Here is an 18,842-nt window from a genome sequence, read left to right as displayed (position 1 = left end):
CAAAAGGAACTCATTTAGAATATTTAGTTGTTGAAGTTTGGAACAGGAAGGAAAGCATCAAAGTAATAAATTTTTACAATCCTTGCAAAAGACTTTCACATGAATCAATGGAAGAACTCAATAGTTATTTAAATGGAAACATCTTTTGGTGCGGTGATTTTAATGCACACAACTCATTGTGGGGCACTAAGAATGATAGTAATGGAACAATTATTGAAGAATTAATGGAAAATAAAAATCTTGTCTGTTTAAACGATGGTAAGGGTACAAGAGTTGATATGAGAACAGGTATGGAATCAGCAATTGACCTAACAATAATATCAAATTCAATAGCAGGAATAAGTACATGGAAAATAGTTAAAGATACAACAATAGGAAGCGACCACTATCCCATAATAACAGAAATAAAATTGGATATTGAAAAATATAAGACGGGTGGTTTGCAGAAATGGTGTTTTGGTAGTGCTGATTGGGAAACATTTAGATGTATAAGTGATCAGGAATTGGAAAAAATTAATGTAAATATGGAAGTTGATCAGCTAAATGTCTCTGTTTGTCATGCAATCATACAGGCTGCTGACAAATCTATAAAGAAGAAAGGAGGTAAGGGCTGTAAGAAGATTGTTCCATGGTGGACAAAGGAGTGTGATAAAGTAATCAAAAGTCGAAATAAAGTTTTTAAAATGTTAAAAAGGAATCACAGCTATCAAAATCTTATTGAATATAAGAGATGTCAAGCCATTGTGAGAAGAACTATTAAAAGTGCAAAAAGGGATTATTGGAGGCATTTCTGTAATTCAGTAGGAAGAGAAACTGGGATTAATAAAGTATGGACAATGATAAGAAGAATGAATGGAATTAAAAGAGAATATGGTTATCCGGTATTAAACAATGGTCAAATTACAGCAGTAAAAGATGAACAAAAGGCAGATCTGATGGTTAAAACCTTTACCAAAATACATAGTTCAGATAATATTACTTTGGAAGGGAAAAGGGGAAGAGAAATGACAATGATAGAGAATAGAGAGATCTTGGAGCATGTAGAGGATGGAAATGATCTATTAAATGTTCCTTTTACAAAATCAGAACTAAATCGAGCCCTACAGAAATTTAAGCTAACAACACCTGGGAAAGATCAGATTTGTTATTTAATGGTGAAACATCTTAGTGAATCCTCTAAAGACATTTTATTGGATCTTTATAATAAAGTTTGGGAGAATGGAAAATTACCACAGGGATGGAAAGAAGCAGTGATAATACCAGTACACAAGCCAGGCAAAGATGACACAAACCCAGAACATTACAGACCGATTGCATTAACGTCTAATATATGCAAAATAATGGAGAAAATGATTAATGACAGGTTGATTTACTATATAGAATCAAATGAATATATATCACAATATCAAAGTGGTTTTAGGAGAGGTAGAAACACCATGGATTCAGTTTTAAGTTTGGAATATGAAATCAGAAAGGCCCAAGTTAAAAAAGAGAGTATTGTAGCAGTGTTTTTTGATATTGAAAAAGCGTATGATATGATGTGGAAAGAAGGTTTATTAATTAAAATTAGAAATATAGGCATTACAGGACGGATGTACAGATGGATAAAAGATTTTCTTACCAGGAGACAAATACAAGTAAGGATAGGAAACCATTATTCTGAGAAACACATTGTCGAAAACGGAACTCCACAAGGGAGTATAATAAGTCCTTTATTGTTTACAATAATGATAAATGATGTGTTTCAAAATGTAGATACTGGGATGGGTTTTTCTCTTTTTGCTGATGACGGAGCAATGTGGAAGAGGGGAAGGAACTTGGGGTTTATTATTAGAAAAATGCAAGAAGCTATTTCTAAAGTTGAAAAATGGTCATACAAATGGGGATTTAGATTTTCGGTAGAAAAGACTAAGACAATGTTCTTTACAAGGAAAAAAATTGGAGATGATATTAAACTAAAGTTATATAACCAAGAACTAGAAAAAGTGAAGCAGTTTAAATTTCTTGGGGTCTGGTTTGATGAAAGGATTACATGGAATATACACGTACAGAAAGTGTTAGATAAATGCAAGAAGGTGTTAAATATCATGAGGTGTTTAACTGGTAGTGACTGGGGGGCAGATAGGAAAGCCCTTAAGGCTATATATACAGGATTAATTCGATCAGTACTAGACTATGGAAGCATTGTTTATAATTCAGCAGCAGATACAACTTTACAAAAATTAGACCGTATTCAATATCAAGCATTGAGACTGTGTACAGGTGCACTGAGATCTACCCCAACATCATCACTACTGGTAGAAATGGGAGAAATACCACTCAAAATTAGAAGAGAACAACTAACTCTAAATTACTGGGCTAATCTGAGAGGTCATGGACAGGATCATCCAACACAAGAGACAGTTAAACCTTGTTGGGAAAAAGAAGTAAAATATATCAGAAGTTTTGGTTGGATTGTGAATCAGAAAACGACAGAACTCAAAATAGATCAGATCAATATAAGTCAAACAACTCCATTACCAGTAATACCACCTTGGATACTTCCAGATGCCATGGTAGATTTTACATTATTGAAAAAAAGAAATGAGAATAATGGGTTCATTTTAAATTCAAATACAGTACAGAACCATATTGATACATATTACAGCTATGTTCAAATTTACACAGATGCTTCCAAGAACTTAGTAAATAAAGTCGGTGTAGCCTTCATTGTTCCAGAGTTCAACATCAAAGTTAGGAAAAGAAGTAACGATGGACTTTCAGTGTACACAGGGGAAATGCTCGCAATATTATTAGCCATTCAGTGGGTTGAAGAAACAAGACCATTGAGATCAGTGATTTGTTCAGACTCCAGTTCATCCTTAGTCAGTTTACAATATAACCATTCAGAAAGCAGGCCAGATATTTTAATAGAAATTCAACAAACACTATACAGAATAAATATGATGGGTCTAATGATACATTTTTTATGGATACCAGCTCATTATGGTGTTACAGGAAATGAAATGGCAGATAAAGCTGCAAAGGAAGCCACTAGAAATAAATCGGTGAATTTAGTAGTTAATTTTAGTAAATCAGAAATAAAACTTTTAATAAAACAGAAAATGAAGGATAAATGGCAAAAGATATGGGAGGAAGAAAAGAAAGGACGCTGGTTCTATAAAATCCAAAAGAAAACTGGAGACATGAGAAGTACAGGGAGGACGAGGAGAGAAGAAACAATTATTTCTCGTCTCAGATTTGGGCATACTGGGTTAAACAGCACTCTTTTTATTTTAGGGAAACACTGCACTGGTAAATGTGAGTACTGTGGAGCAGATGAGACAGTAGAGCATGTAATGTTACACTGCAAAATGTATGAGGAAGAAAGACGACATTTGATTCAAAATTTAAATAAAATTAAAGTAAAACTAGAATTAATTGATTTATTCAGAAATAACTCTAATAGTAAAGTTTATCAGATAATCTTTCATTATCTTAAATCAACACAGTTATTTAAGAGGATTTAATCCTTGAGTGACATTTTGGTCCACACTCCTTACCAGTCGGTGGCGGTAATGCACCAATTTCGTTGTTTGCCAACCGCCAATAAACCTCAAAGAAGAAGAAGAAGAGCATCAGTTTACTGGCTTTGTTTGTTCCGAGCTGCTGCCGAGCTTCAGACGGACCACAGAAACCAGCCCAACACGAACCGAACCAACTACGACAGCGATGCCGTCCGACAGGCCGTTCAAACAGCGGAGGACGTTCGGTAAGGAACCCGGAGAAACTCGAACCGAGCTCCGCTGACAAGTGTCCGATCCGTGTTGTTAGCAAACAGCAGCTAAAGGCTAACGTCGACAACAAACGCCGCTAACCTCAAAATAAACCGGTTCAGCTGTTTTTACAGAAGCTGGAGAAAGCTGCTGATTGTTTGCGTGTGAAGAACCACCGAGGGTTCGGCTCGGCCAGTTGGGTTCGCGGCCATCTGGGTCACTGTGACGTTAGGCCACCGAGGCCAGCCGCAGCCTTTTACACAAGCGGATAAGCTCCGAACGCTGTCGATGTTTGCCGAGAGGAAAAACAGCACGTGCTGATACTTTATCCCGGCGCACGTGCTCGGTGATTTCTGCGGTAATCTGATACCGGGAGGAGACGGTTCTTTGGGCTGGGAGGAGCCCTCGGCTTCTTGTTGCATAATCCTCCACAGTCCGAGGGATACAACAACAAACGCAGCTTTAAAATAATTGTTTACTCTACCTGTTAATCCTTCTCACGATCAAATAATGACATTAGCAGAGGTTAGCTCGAAGCTAATTGGACCTTAAGCAACAATATCCCACAAATCAGCTCTCATCTCACAAATAAAAGTTAAAACGTCCCTTTTATGTCTCGTAAGATGTCAACTTTTTAAACTAAACTAACTTGTGTAGTTGTCATAATACAGGAACTCTCAAGAGTATCTTGTCTACAGAAATAAAAAAAACACCGGAACGGACAACCACAGCGCAGTTTATGCTAAGCAGGCGAGAATTCGTGCCGCCATCTTGCTAAGTGCTACAGCCGCCAGCTTTGAGGCAGATTATTCAACCTTTATTTAAACAGGTTAATCCCATTGAGCCTCGGGGGCTCATTTACAAGAGAGACCTGATTCTAACAAAGCGTGATGAGAACAGTAGACAATCATAAAAAGCATACAAATTGAGAAAAACAAAATAAAATGGTATAAATTAAAAAAACGAAACAAAAACAACTAGGTTGTAAAGTGATGTAGAATACGTACTCAAATAGATTTGAGGGGAAAATTAAACTAATCTATTAAACTCAATGTTTTATTGTTGTTATAATGTAACCTTATCAACAACCAAACAAATAAAAATGTAGTACTGTCTGGTATAATAATAGCTTATTAGACTGTTATTAATGCTGTCCAGACTACACTGCTGTTATGACCATGAAGCAGAGTACCGAGGGTAGATGCATCCTAACTGGAAATATATTTTTACATATATTAAATACTACCCATTACCAGCCTGTCTTACTTAGTTTATCAGTAAAATATATACGCTAAATGATTTTATATTGTTAATATGTAAATATGGACAGTGATCAAAAATTTTGTTTTGTTTTTTTGAATGTCCAGAGGACCAGATTTAACTTTTTTGGATTTTTCTACCTGGATTAATGAGCATGCATCAGGATATGGACAATGATGTGTAGGCTACTTAAGTTATCCTTGTCTTAATACTAAAGTTAAATGAAGCCAACTACCGGAAGGTCCATATGAGTTTTGTTTTTTTTCCAGTTACTTCCAGACACAGATGGCAGAGTGCTGATCAGACTAAATAAACATGTTAAATACATAAAGAGCAGTTTCTGGCCAAACTAAAATAGTTCAGCACTTTGACACATTTTGACCTCGTTAGCGTTTACTGGTAACTGGCTTTGACTGAAGGCCCAATACAAAATACTCATCTCCAGTCTTCACAGAACGCCTAATATGAATTTATTGAGTGAAATGTGGCTCAACTTTATTTATACCTGCAGGTAGATTTGATCACACTGTTCGCAGCGTAAGCATGTGCCCTCGTTTTAGAATATCCTGTTAGTCCGGCAGCAAAACTACACTGGGTCATGTAAACACGGGACGTCTCGTCTTCTGTATTTCCAAAAACATAATTTCAGTGGGTTTGCACTTTTAAGGTACAGAAATTTAAAACCTATTAATGATGCGATAACTCTACTTCAAGATTTTAAGACTTGAAACGCGGTGAGATTGAGAATGTTTCCAATGTTTTGGAAATGCTTTGATTAATACACGGGAGGGACACGCAGGCTCCACACAGGAAGGACTCAGCCGAGAGTCAAACCGCAGGCCTTCTTCCTGTGGGGCGGCGGTGCTGACCTCTGGTATCGACGGCGGTGATGGAAGGGAAATTATTCTAGGTGCTTCTGTTGGAGATTTGGTGTTCACAGCCCCAGAAAGAGCCGTAACCTTTTCCACAACGAGTTTTTTTGTTTTCATGCGTGTTTTTGGCGTGTGGCTCAGCAGAGCTGCTCATCCAGGAACACCTGATCGTTCAGTTTTCAGGTCATCACTTTCTGCTCTTCTTTCATCTTGGGAGAAGTTTTTCTCTGAGTTTCGAGGTTTTGTATCGTGTTTTTTAATCTGCTGGACGAAGGCAGAGAACTTCTGGAGACTTCAGCAAGAAATAAAAATATTTCCGTGCAGTGCCCTGAGATGACGTGGCGTTATTAAAGGTGCACCGAATGCAGCTTTCTGGCCGATCACAGATCTCTAAAACACCTGACCTGCCGATACATTAGTTTTATAAGCAGCACTATCAGATGTTATAAGGTTACAATTCACCTTCAGTTTTCCAATATTGAAAAACACACCCTTGAACGATACCCTAGAAATAATACAAACTTGTTTTAACTGGCCACCGATAAATAGGCTGGTTGATTGATTATTATTTATTTATGCACCTCTAGGCGCTATATAAATAAATGAACTGAAAATTTTAAATTGTATGTTACCAGAGAACGCTGAAATTAGTTTTCTGCATTTAACCCACCGCATGTGAGAGTGGAGCAGCGAGCAAGCACTGGATAAGCGCCCGGGGAGCAGGTAGGGATTGGGTATCTTGCTCAAGGACACAATGTGGGCATGGCAAGGAGTTGAACCTGCAACTTTCTGGTCCTAAGTCGGCTGCCCTACCTGTACACCACTGCCGCCCCAAGAGAAGAAGACGTATGTTCTCCTCACAGGGGAGCCCCGAGCGAGTCTCGGGGAGCAGCAGAACCAGCATCCACGCCCGACTTTTCTCAGCTGAATTCACTGTCCTGGGTTCGTCGTCGTCCGACTCCACATGGGAACCCTCCTCCGTGTTAATGGCAGCTGCCTGTGGGCTCCTGCCTGGTTAGCTCGGTCGGCGTTCACCCCCACCACTCTTTTCGGGGCGGATATTTTTTTAAGGGTAGACGTGGAAATGCTGCTTGAAGGGGCAGCTCGTCTGCTTGTAAGTGACTGTTGTGTTTAAAATCAGTGTTTATGTAATTATTTTTATATATCCAGTGTTACCAGATCCAAGCAAACATTACTGGAACGCACCCCATCAAAGTAAGAGAGTTCCCGGATCCTGTTCCAGTAGGAACCATGGAACCAGCTCTAAGCTGGACCTGCTGGAGGTTCCTGCGGGGAATGGGCCGATTGTTTGATTAGTTTAGTAATTTCTGGCAGCCAATATAGAAATCTTTTTACACTGAAGATAAATGTAAATTATTTGCTTTGTTCATTTAGAAACGTAAAATGAAAGAACCACTTTCAGTGAACCCGGTTCTGTTAAGATTACTGACTGGCTTTTTGTTTCTGTCCACAGCTGATCGGTGCAAAGAGGTCCAGCAGATCCGGGAGCAGCACCCTAACAAGATCCCCGTAAGTCCCCCCCCCCCCATTGTGGCTCGTTAAAACGTCCGTCTGGTATCTGCCGCTGGTTCTGGACCATCAGAACCATGTTTGAAGAGAACGTTGTGCTTACTCAGGACGGTGTGTGTTGGTCTGCAGGTCATCATTGAGAGGTACAAGGGGGAGAAACAGCTGCCCGTTTTGGATAAAACCAAGTTCCTGGTACCGGACCACGTCAACATGAGCGAGCTGGTGAAGATCATCAGGTAAACGATCGATCAGAACACGATCAATCGGTGTGATGTCGTTGGTTTTACAGGTGCTGCTGGAGTGGTTCTGTTGGGCTGCACTAGAACACAGCTCGATACGATCCGGTTCACTGAAGCAAAAACTGAGACGAGTCCAACGCCGACACGTCTGAACCTCGTGTTGACTCTGAACCGGTGCGAGGACTCCGTTAGTTTTGGTTTCAGGAAGTGACCGTGCAGCTGAGGAAGGAAGCTTCTTACGGCCGGAAATAAAAAAAACTCACCTCGGTTAAAAACGTGGAGTTACTTTGAACCTTCGATTTGACGGTAATCGTTAAAGATTTGTTCGCCCGGCTCGACTGACGCCATGACGGTCACGACAGAGTTTTTGAAAATGGTCTGGACATCTTGAGGTTTTCAAGATGTCTTCAAACTACAGCTGAACGACTGGACGACTAAGTCAGAGCCCTGTCTGGGTGTCCGACCACTCCTGAAACTCTGTCATGCATCCACTGGGTTGACATATTTTGCTAACAGGTTTGATTTTAAATGGGTAATAGCAAAGTTTAACAAAAGATTTGGAGCAACCTGAACCTGAACCGTTGGCAGTCAGACACAAATATGTAGACGCCCCATTGCAGCGTTACTTCAGAGCGTCCGCCATATTGGATGTGGCAGATCTGCTGGTCAACTAATAGAAGGAAATGGATTGAACTTCACAAAGCACCGTTCTCCAAAGAGTTTTAAGTCTCACACACTGTTATATTTGGATTGCCCACTATTTGTGTTCCAGCATCAAACGGTTTACAGATTAAGCCCTGGTGGGGGGTATTGAACATATATGCAGGGAGTGTGTGCACGTGTGCAAGTTGGGAAAGAAGTCTTGCACAGCTTTTTCTGTGTTGCCACTCTGAATGAATGAGGCATCTTCCATCGCTTCACTTTTGCCACGTCCAAAATGACGTCGACGTACGATTCAGCGCTCAATGAGGCATCTATGTATATATGTCTATGTTGGCACCCGGGAACATTTTGAGATCATTTCTGTCAAAACTCAGAATTGAAACATGATTGTTTTTCTGTCCATCATTAAAATGTTTTAACCCTCTTTGTTCATCTTTTTTTTCCCATGGTCCTCTTGTCTCTGCAGGCGCCGGCTGCAGCTCAACCCCACCCAGGCCTTCTTCCTGCTGGTCAACCAGCACAGCATGGTGTCCGTGTCCACCCCCATCTCCGAGATCTACGAGCAGGAGCGGGACGAGGACGGCTTCCTCTACATGGTCTATGCCTCGCAGGAGACCTTCGGCTGCTAGGGAGGAGGGGGCGGGGCATCTTCAGGTGTCTAGGGGTGGGGGGTAACGGGGAGGGACACCACATAGGAAACCTTCAGTTCTCACCTGTTGAGGACTTCCTGTGTAGTTTCCCGCACACACGTCCAGTTCTTTTATTTTGAAAGGACTCCAACCAACCAGTCGGTGTCGGCCGTCGTCCTAAACACTAAACAGGTTTGAGGAAGCTGAAGGCGGCGGCAGACGGTCTCCGACCCGACGTTTAATATTTCACAGGGTTCGACTCCTGCACGTTTACTTTTAGTTTACGGTCCGCTCAAACTTTCCAACCTGCAACGATCTTCAGTACTTCAAACGTGCAATACTTCCCCGTTCACATCTGACTTCATATCACATCTTCATCATCCCCCCCATACACACACACACACCTGTAAGCACAACTGCTCAGTTTTGAAAGGCCAACCCGGTGAGTCCGGTTCTGCCTGGGAGGCTTTGGGCAGCTGGGTTTGACTCGTGCTGCTTTCACGGCCAGTCGGGGACGATCGTGATCCTCAGAGCTACATAAAACTGGTGGTTCTGGTTGGTTTGGGGGGGTCACACCCTCACAGGAGGGTTTTTATTTCTTTATTTCTGTTTGAACACAAACGACTCTGAAGTGATCCAGTTTTAATCCGAGCCGGACTCAAGTGGTGCGGTGCGATGGCGCCCCTCCTGGTCCGACGGCGCCGAGCGTTGCGTGTTTAATTGTAGGAACTGAACGAGCTTCTTTTGCACATTAATTAAAAATAAAAGTTGGCGTAGATTGTTCTTGTTTAGAGACGACTGCATCTTTAACACCTCATGTTCTCTGCTCCTTTGTTCGCCTTTAACGAGAATCTAGAAACATCGTTCTGCACTACAAATCTTGCATGTTCTCACTTTTTTTACATATAAATGTATATTGATTTTATGCTATAATATAAATGTATGTTTGAACTTAGGAAACAGGCGTTTAGGGGTTTCCCAAACCAGAAACTGAACCCGTGTTTGTGTGAAGAAACCATCACGGTCCGTTTGTTTTAGACTCCGATGGTTTCAGACTGTAAATAAACGCATCACTGCAAACTTCAAGCATTTGCCAATAAACAAATAAAAAGTTGCCTTCAAAAACTTCAATCTTTGGAGATTTGTTTTCATTACGCGTCTTATTTTGAAGCCGAGCGGTTCATCAGAATGACGGCGCCTCGATCTGGACCGGTCGAGAGACGAGAACATAGAACCTTTTTATAATTTACTTTAGTTCAGCGGTCAAAGTCTGAGTTTCCCTACGAATAAAAACTTTAAACAGATAAAAAGAGAATTGGTTTTATTTTACAAATTTAGAAACATCCATGTCCCGTTACTTTACAGTCCAACGACACAGAACCGGTCTCTGCAGAACCTTCAGGCACAGCATGCTGCTGGAAGCCTTACAGGCGAGCAGCGTTTTATTTCTGCACTGCAGCGCACCGGCTGAGACATCAAAAGGTTTTATTCTCATGGACACACGCGTCCAAACACGTCAGCTGATGGGTTTTCACCGGGGCGATGTGTTCCTGAAAGATTCAAAAAGCTACGGACCACGTGAAGGTGAACGGGCTCTGCTCAGGAGGACGAGGTCGACACTGAAGAAATGGAGCTCGGCTGCAGGTTCGATGCTGGAAAGGAGTCCTGCAGCTTCAGCGCCTCCCGGCAGGAAACTGGCGGCGGCGTTACGCCATGCTGGAGACACAGAGGACAAACGTTAAACATCAGGTACAAACTAAAAGTACAGCTGGACCGACGCCCATCATGACGACGCTCATTTTATACTCAAGTTGTTTTTAAACGAGAGAAACCGGCGCTGGGTGACGGCGTTGTTTTAGGTTTCTCCACCTCTGAGCTGAGACTGAAGCTCCAGTGCTCTGAAAGGCCAAACGGAGCGACAAACACTTCCTGTTCTGAAACCTTTTCTCCTTTCAAATGATAAAAATTAAGGAAACTGTTGGTCACCACCTCCATATTGGACCATTACTGTTTTGAAATACTCCAGTTCTGCAGACGCGTCGGACCGTTAAACCACAAACAGCAGGTCCACGATCAGCAGCAGACTGCAGCTGCTGCTGATCCATCCATCTTTACTCGCTTCTTCCTTTTCGGGACGTGTGGGGTCACTGGTGCCCGTATCAAGCAGTCACTGTTCGAGAGGCAGGGGACACACCCTGGACAGGTCTCCAGTCCATCACAGGGACACCTGGACAGGTCTTCAGTCCATCAGGGACATAGAGACAAACAACCATTCACTCTCTCATCTAGGGACAATTCAGAGTTACCAGTCAGTCTAACATGCATGTTTTTGGTCTGTGGGAGGAAACTGGAGTACCTGGAGAAAACCCACACATGCACGGAGAGAACATGCAAACTCCACCCAGAAGTGTCCCGGGCTGGGATTTGAACTAGGGATGCACCGATCCACATTTTGTAACTTCCGATCCAATCCCGATACTTAAATCTGGATATCGGCCGATACCGATCCCGTTCCGATCTCATCATCATTATTGATTTTATATGAGGCTGTAACGATCTCCTCTCTACAGGCAAGTACAATTTGTATATGCACGTCCAAAAAGGCAAAACGGGGTAAGTTTTATTAATGTTGGATAAATCTCAAAGTTAGAATTAAATCCCGCTAACACAAAACTTTTTTTTAATTTTTAAATTCCTAGCTTTAAAGTGGATATTAAAGTGATTAGATGGCTTCAAACATCTGCTAAGTTCATGGCATAAACCAACACAAACGTGATTCTGTTTTTAGTATTTTAAATCTTTTTATGATGTAGCCGTTTTTGTTTCGTTTTTTTTTTATATATAATTTTATTGTAATTTTCAATTTATATGCTTTTATGATTGTCAACTTATTGTACTGATAAATATCTTCTGGAGGGTAAACTATATCTTGGCTGCAAGTATGAAGCTGCAAAATCCTTTATTTTCTACAAATGATAGTGGTTGGTCAATTATGATGAAGTTCAGCAATTTCTCGGTAAACATTCGAGCTCCGGGGCTTCAGCGGTCTGTTGTTTTCTTTCAGTCCAGACAAGGCGGTCAGTCTGATCTCAGTCCGTCCCTCCTCCGACACGGAAGACTGAGCGTGGCTGACCGAGATCAGACTGCCTTCTCCGGACTGAACGAAAACAACAGACCGCTGAAGCCCCGGAGCTCGAATGTCCATCGTAAAACTAACTTTACCGCGGTTTAATGTGGCTCTGCAGACACACACGTTGCTTTGTGGTGTTTCTAGTGTAAAATACTTCCATACAGCGGACATGTTACGATGAAAAGTTGGTTAGCCGTTAGCCACAGTGCTGCTAACTCAGCCCTCACGTTGTAGCTGCTGCAAACTATGAACTGGATTTCCTGAATGTGAGGCGGGTCTTATTACTCTGGATTCATGAGACGCGCCTCCGTTCAGGAAATCCATTCCACAGTTTGAAGCCAACGTGCATCATGGATCGGAAATATCGGCAGGTTGGATCGGAAAATCCGATATGTAAATTATGCTGGTATCAGAGCCCGATACGGATACTGGATCGGCCCCATCCCTAATTTGAACCGGCAACCTTCTTGCTTAGAGGCAGCAGCTCTATAAACTGAGCAACCGAGCTGCTGCTCCGATACCGACCGACGACAAACCGCTTCGGTCGAAGCTCCAGCAGCCCTGAAACTGACCCGTCTTACGAGTCGTCAGTCTGAGCACAGATGCTTTTACCAACGTGAACCACGACTCGTCGTTTCTCCGTGGAAATAAAAGACGTGAAATTATTTTTATTATTAGGAAAGTCCTGAGCTGATGTCAAGCATCACGTCAGGGTCCTGCTGTTCGGATCCATTTACAAACAGAGGCCACACCTGCAGCTTTCCACCATCGTTGACCCCAACCCGCAGCGGTACCGTGCGTTACCTGTCGATCAGCGAGTCCCTCATGCTGGTGGCGATGGCGGAGGGCTGCGCCGAGTCGCCGAGTTTGAACACGCTCTCGATGACCGACAGCTCGGTGCTGGTCGTGTCCAGGCCGCAGAACGCGCACCAGTCGTTCACCACCATCCCCGCCGCGATCACCTCGCTGCCCCGGTTCACGGTGCCGGCCTGCAGACGGAGACGGAACGTGAGCGGGGTTCTCCGATCCAGAACCCAAGACTCCACGTGACGTCACTCACCACCAGGGGGACCTGCAGGAGGGACGACAGCTCGTCCTGGTCTTCGATGGACGTCTTCGGGTGGACCAGGCCTCCCTGGTTGCTGAACGTGGAGTAAGAACCGACGAGAACCTGCTCGGCCACCGTCTGACGGAACACCTCCACCTTCAGCGTGTCTGCCAGGATCTCCTCCGTCTCCTGAAGAACACAAGTTAAGCATGACTCGGCTGCAAGTTCCACGCTTCGGCTCATTGAACGCCGAGTCAGCAAGTTTGGACCAACGACTTCAGCTCGATAAGAATAAAACTGCGACTTCCTGACTTAACAAATGTTTCCTCAGGAATTCAGAGCTCCTGAAACCCTCAAAAAATAAAACGTCTCTTTCAAACCAACTATCTTTAGCTACTGTTTTGCTAATTTTAGCCTTTATTTGTGGTTTGGAAAATGTTAGACTTTACCTGGGATTTGAGTGTTTCTATCCTTTTTTACTTTTAGATTCTGTTCTGATGGTTTTTAGCTTTAAGCTACTTTTTTAAGCTCGTTTTAGTCTTGAGTTTAAGTTTAGCCAATTTTAGCATTTAGCTACTTTTTTCTCTTCCTGACTTTAGCTTTTGTTCAGATTAACTTACCGCATAGATTAATAACTAACGCTTAATAGCAACTATCGCTTTTCTGTTATCGGCCCTCCCAGGTGTGTCACCCCCTCACCCTGTCCAGGTCCGGGTGAACCAGAGCCACGTAGTCGTTGCAGGCGATGACGTTCCCCAGAGCGGAGAGCCTCTCCTCCACCCTCTGGATCTGGACCGGGTCCGGCAGAGAGTTCCTGATGTGCTGCAGCTCCTGATCAGTCGTGTTGTTGGGAACCAGGAGCCCGTGGCGGTTACCTGGCGGCAGCAGAGCGGCGAGTTATTTTAACGAGGGCGAGTCCGTTATGAGCCGAGGAACTACCGGAGAGGACGGGAGTTTCACTCACCGACACACAACCTGCCGATGATGCGACAGCCGGCGATGGAGGCGTGAACCACCGGGATGGTTTCTGACAACTCCCCTTCGAACACGCTGCGAGCACAAACACAACGCGGTTAACGGAGTTTGAGTCAAAACAGCGCAGGAAGTTCGATTAATTTCACAACACCTGTCCAAACCTGGGGTCTCCGGGCAGCTTTAGTTCAGCTGCCGTCAGACGTTTACGCCCCGAGATTTATTAGAAGTATTAAAAACTTCAGCATTTTAAAAAACAAGTTTAATTTTTATCTTTGTGTGGATTTTCTCTGATCAGAGTCAAAAGTATACATACAGGAAGTCTCAACTTGGCAGGACTATTTCACTTCCTGTTAGTGATCACGATTGACTGCAGTTGTAGTTTCTTCTGAAGAAAATGAAAACTGCCCTCAGATGGTAGAAGATTAGTTCAAATGTTCAGGAACCTGCTGGAACACCAGAGACCCTGTCCATCTGGGTCCCTGTCCATCTGGGTCCCTGTCCATCTGGGTCCCTGTCCGCGATGAAGGCAGTTTTACGTCACCGTGGACCGAGAGGACCAGGAAAGCTCCAAAACCTTTGAGCTGGACTGAAACCTACCGCTGTCCACGAGGACAAGACAAACGTCTTCTGGACAAAAGTTTGACAGTTGAGACAAAGACTGAGATGTTTGGAAACAAAGCCAAATAGGACGTTTGGAGGAGTCCAGGTGAGACTTTCAGACGTGAGAACGCTGAACCAGCTGTCAGGCATGGTGGTGGGAGCATCATGCTGTGGGACAAAGTGATGAGGACAACCTCCAAACTCTTCAGCTTCACCTCAAATCAGGTTTGGACAGTTGAAAGCTGGACTCGGTTCGGTCTAACGGGACCATGACCCCAAACATGTCATAACTGGTTTCTGAACTGGTCTTCTCAAAGAACTCTGATTAAAAGACTGGTCTGAAACCAGGAAACCAACCAGTTTAACTGAAGTCCACCAAGAAGAACACAAGTCAGATGTCAAGCAGAAGCTCGTTGATGGAGACAAAATGCTCGAGGTCCAGGAGACACCAGCTGAAGGACATTTAACCAAATATGGATATATTTGAGCCTGTATTTATAATTTAGAACCTGTGTGTACTTAAAAACATTATAAATTAAAACTTTTTATTAAAATCATGGTTTTGTTGAAGAATGATTCCACCCTGGAGACAGAGCTGCTCAAATAAATGATTAAAAACCTGAAAATACCTGGACCTTCATGACGAGTCGTTTAAATCTCTGGTCATGGTAGACAATTAAACGTCACTGGTTTCTACCTGGTCAGGTGCCTCTGAATTAAACTAGTGTCCTGTAAACGTTGACTCAAACCCAGATGTCTGCTCCTCCTGGCTCTTTGGTTCGAACTCCTCTGCGGGACCTGCTGCCTTCCAGTCAAAGCCCGGGGACAAATTCACCCTCCCACTGGTCTGCTGGTCAGCTTCGTGCTCGCAAAACTGACAGTGACGTTATCACGAACCGGACAGGTAACCAGCTCACCTGTAGAAGTTTTCTGATCCGCCGATGGCCACCAAGCAGTAGGTGTTGGTGAGTTTGGCGAAGCAGCCCACCTCGTTGTTCTTCTCGAAGGAGGTTCTGACGGCCATGATGCTCCTGAGGACCGGCTGGGCCCGGGCAGGTTCGGTCAGAACGTTGCGGTTCGGCTTTCGGAAACAAACACGTGGTTCTTTTAAAACCCGGCGGGGCTTTAGCTTCAATCACGAGCTTTGTTAGATTGTTTGAGTCCACGTGCGAAGTAAACAGGCCCTGAATACCTGAAGAAGGCTGGGGGCTCTTGACACGAGACGCCGTACTTCCTTTCTGCTCGTGTCCACTTCCGCTTCAGGGACAACGCGGTGACGTAAGACGTAAGCACGTAACAATAACAACAACGAAACGGATCGGTAGCATTTAGTATTTATGACAGATCAATAATAAAAATAGTTACAATATATATTTTTAAGTGTTCTTTTAATACTTGTTAATAAACGGTGGTGGTGGGCGGGGCTCACAGGCCCACATACCGACTGCGCAGACTCAGACTCAAAAACTACAAAAAGGCATTTAAGGAAATGAGGTCAATTTGTCCACCAGTAGTCTATGGCAGCATAACAAGCCAATCCTAATTATAGGAATGATCAAAAAGAAAAATCTTAAACCCAGTCTTAAAACTGGACAATGTGTAAATCTCACGGACAGTTCAGTTCATTTTATTTCTATAGCTCCAAACACAACAGAAGTCGTCTCAGGGCACTGAACAGATACATTTGTATATAAAAATAATAAGTTAACACTATTTATCCGAGAAGCAGACTGCTTTGAATTTAAATCCATCACAGAACTCTCATCTTGAGCAAGCATGAAGGCGACAGTGGAAAGGAAAAACTCCCTCATGAGGAAGAAACCTTTAGCAGAAACTGGAAGTTGGTTCCACAAGAGAGGAGCCTGATAACTGAAAGATCTTCCTCCCATTCTGCTTTTGGTAACTCTAGCAATCGTAAGTAAGCCTGCAGTCTGAGAGTGAAGGGCTCTGTTAGGAACATTCAACCCTTATTTAGACAGGTTGTTGAGAGCTTTGTAGGTTAGAAATAAGATTTTGATTTCAATTCTGAATTTGACAGGGAGCCAATGGAGAGAAGCTAAAACTGGAGAGATATGAGATATTAAGACTCTGGCAGCAGCATTTTGGATTAACTGAAGACTTTTTAAAAAGAAGTATTACTTTAAAAAGTGAAAACGTTGTGGAAGTGAAATTTCCACATCCTCGATAGAGGAACGTTTCACTCGTGGAAGTGAAACGTTTCATGTTGTGCTTGAAGGTCGTACACCATCAAGAAGCAGCTCAATCCCTGTCAACGAAGCGACGAGACCTGTGGCTGACGCGCAGCAACACAAAACACGTCACGCCATCCACCCGTTGTAACGTGTACTCACAGCAGTGACCGCATACTACTGTGCCTTTCCAAAAGAAAGTATGGACAACTGTTACAACCCGGCTCAGCCAGGGAAAGGGGAGGTAACATTAAAACCAGGTTGAATTAGGTCTTTAATAAAAGTAATGATTTATTTGGTCAGTTTACCACAATTATAACAATTATATTGTCACTCAGGCCATAACAATGATCAAAATTCAACTAAAAGTACAAGACCAAGCAGATTAAGGCAAGTTGTATGAATCTTTCCCTTGGAAAAATCCAATCTTGTCTTAACACCTGGCTTTATTTGGAGCATGTTCGCCTCATCCTATGGCTTTTGGTCCGGTTCAGCTGCTCGTGTTTCCTTAGCGATCGCCGTGTGCTTTTTACTTGAAGCAAAATGCATGACCTACAATATGGTGCCGGCTGATGATGTCACTGAGAGCCTAAACTGGAAGACAAACAATGGGTTGGAAGAAGAAGGTCAACACAAATAACTGCAGATTAGTCGCTGCAGGCCAGTGTGAAGAGAACCCGTCCGTCATTTAACAGGGACAAAGGCCTCCATGTCCAACTGTCCCCCTCTTACAATGCTGTTATTGCTAGTATCACTCAGCCCCCTGTGAATAGCAAACAGCATCAGAGCACTAATCATCAGTTGTTAGGCCCTTTCTGGATGTCAACAACAAACTAGTTGATCTACTATGAGAAGGTGTTATTTATAAGACTGGGTTTGTTGCAGCTGCTCAGACTGAAGAAGTCTTCTGGATACAAGCAGAAACGCTTCAGCAAAGAAGAATCCATCCAGAGGACCTGAATGAACATTGTTGGATTGTTACACTGCACTTTTACACAGCACCATACTTTTGCACTGGCTCTCCTCAGGGATGTGTGCTGAGCCCTCTCCTATTCACTCTGCTCACATTTGATTGTGCACCATCACCTACCCATCCAGGCTGTCACATTGTAAAGTTTGCAGATGATACAGAGGTGGTGGGATGCATCGCAAACAACGATGAGTCCAGGCAGGAGGTGGAACACCTGGAGAGCTGGTGCAGGAAGAACCTTCACATCAGTGTGAAGAAGACGAAGGAGATGGTCGTGGACATCAGAAGGAACAAACACACGTTTATTGAAAAACATACTCTTGAACAATATCCTAGAAACAATACAAACTTGTTTTAACTGGCCATGAGGTAGTGCTCTGAAATATAAATGAAGTTCAGATCATTGTTGTTAAAGGTAAAAATATCGGTAGATTTCCCAAAATTAAGGAAATCGGGGCTGATTTATCGGTGCACCCCTAATCTCTGACATTGTTGGATTTTTACCTGGATTACTGAGCATGAACTTTGGTATTTTATAGTCTCGTTTTTAACTAAAAACACAAAGGAAACTCAAAAAGTGACCTTCTTTCCTTCCTTCTTCAACTCCATAGCAACTAGCCTCTTCTTCCGCCTCCTCGCGCTGGGCGCTTCGCTTTCAGCCAATCACGTCGAGCTCTTCTCGTGACGTTGCTTGTTGATGCGAGAATAAAAACAGTAAGATGTATCGCTCTTCTATTTTTTAACTCACCTCAGTTGAACATTAGCCGTTATGCCCAAGTTGTTAAAACATTATAATGGAGATAGGTTTCTATTTACTTGTTTTTCTTTTAAATAATTAATTTGTAAAGACTTGGAGTTTCCGGAGCCCAGTCTGATATCTTTCGTTAATCTCTGTGACGCTACACGTAGGTAGCGAGTTCTTCACCGGGCGATTGGCGTCGGAGGAGGAGGAAGCTAACGTTGATCTGCGTCGGAGGAGGAG

General features: G+C 43.1%; 2 protein-coding genes across 2 annotated transcripts; one reads left to right on the top strand and one right to left on the bottom strand.

Moving 5' to 3' along the window:
- The first annotated feature begins 3,603 nt into the window (after nt 1-3,603).
- map1lc3a (microtubule-associated protein 1 light chain 3 alpha) lies at nt 3,604-10,079 on the top strand. The gene is made up of 4 exons (XM_037679018.1): nt 3,604-3,751; nt 7,362-7,417; nt 7,547-7,653; nt 8,786-10,079. The coding sequence occupies exons 1-4, from the start codon at nt 3,712-3,714 to the stop codon at nt 8,946-8,948; spliced, it is 366 nt and encodes a 121-aa protein (XP_037534946.1). The 5' UTR covers nt 3,604-3,711; the 3' UTR covers nt 8,949-10,079.
- A 198-nt stretch (nt 10,080-10,277) lies between these two features.
- On the bottom strand, nt 10,278-15,951 carry eif6 (eukaryotic translation initiation factor 6). Its single transcript, XM_037679017.1, has 6 exons — nt 15,619-15,951; nt 14,091-14,176; nt 13,826-14,001; nt 13,139-13,315; nt 12,883-13,067; nt 10,278-10,664 (listed from the first exon to the last, which is right to left on the bottom strand). The coding sequence occupies exons 1-6, from the start codon at nt 15,723-15,725 to the stop codon at nt 10,655-10,657; spliced, it is 741 nt and encodes a 246-aa protein (XP_037534945.1). The 5' UTR covers nt 15,726-15,951; the 3' UTR covers nt 10,278-10,654.
- Nucleotides 15,952-18,842: the final 2,891 nt, after the last annotated feature.

The sequence above is a fragment of the Nematolebias whitei genome, chromosome 7, assembly GCF_014905685.2.
Source record: "Nematolebias whitei isolate Nwh7 chromosome 7, NemWhi1, whole genome shotgun sequence".
In the NCBI taxonomy this organism is placed as follows: Eukaryota; Metazoa; Chordata; class Actinopteri; order Cyprinodontiformes; family Rivulidae; genus Nematolebias; species Nematolebias whitei.
Note: the sequence above shows the minus strand (reverse complement) of the source record. Positions and strands in the feature narration are given on the sequence as shown.

Bases quoted from the DNA above. Each gene is read 5' to 3' on its own strand.
- map1lc3a (XM_037679018.1), top strand. From the start codon at position 3,712: ATGCCGTCCGACAGGCCGTTCAAACAGCGGAGGACGTTCG. The intron at 3,752-7,361 runs GTAAGGAACCCG...TTCTGTCCACAG, and splicing joins CAAACAGCGGAGGACGTTCG to CTGATCGGTGCAAAGAGGTC. The intron at 7,654-8,785 runs GTAAACGATCGA...TTGTCTCTGCAG, and splicing joins GAGCTGGTGAAGATCATCAG to GCGCCGGCTGCAGCTCAACC.
- eif6 (XM_037679017.1), bottom strand. From the start codon at position 15,725: ATGGCCGTCAGAACCTCCTTCGAGAAGAACAACGAGGTGGGCTGCTTC. The intron at 13,316-13,825 runs GTGAGGGGGTGA...TGTGTTCTTCAG, and splicing joins TTCACCCGGACCTGGACAGG to GAGACGGAGGAGATCCTGGC. The intron at 13,068-13,138 runs GTGAGTGACGTC...CTCCGTCTGCAG, and splicing joins TCCTGCAGGTCCCCCTGGTG to GCCGGCACCGTGAACCGGGG.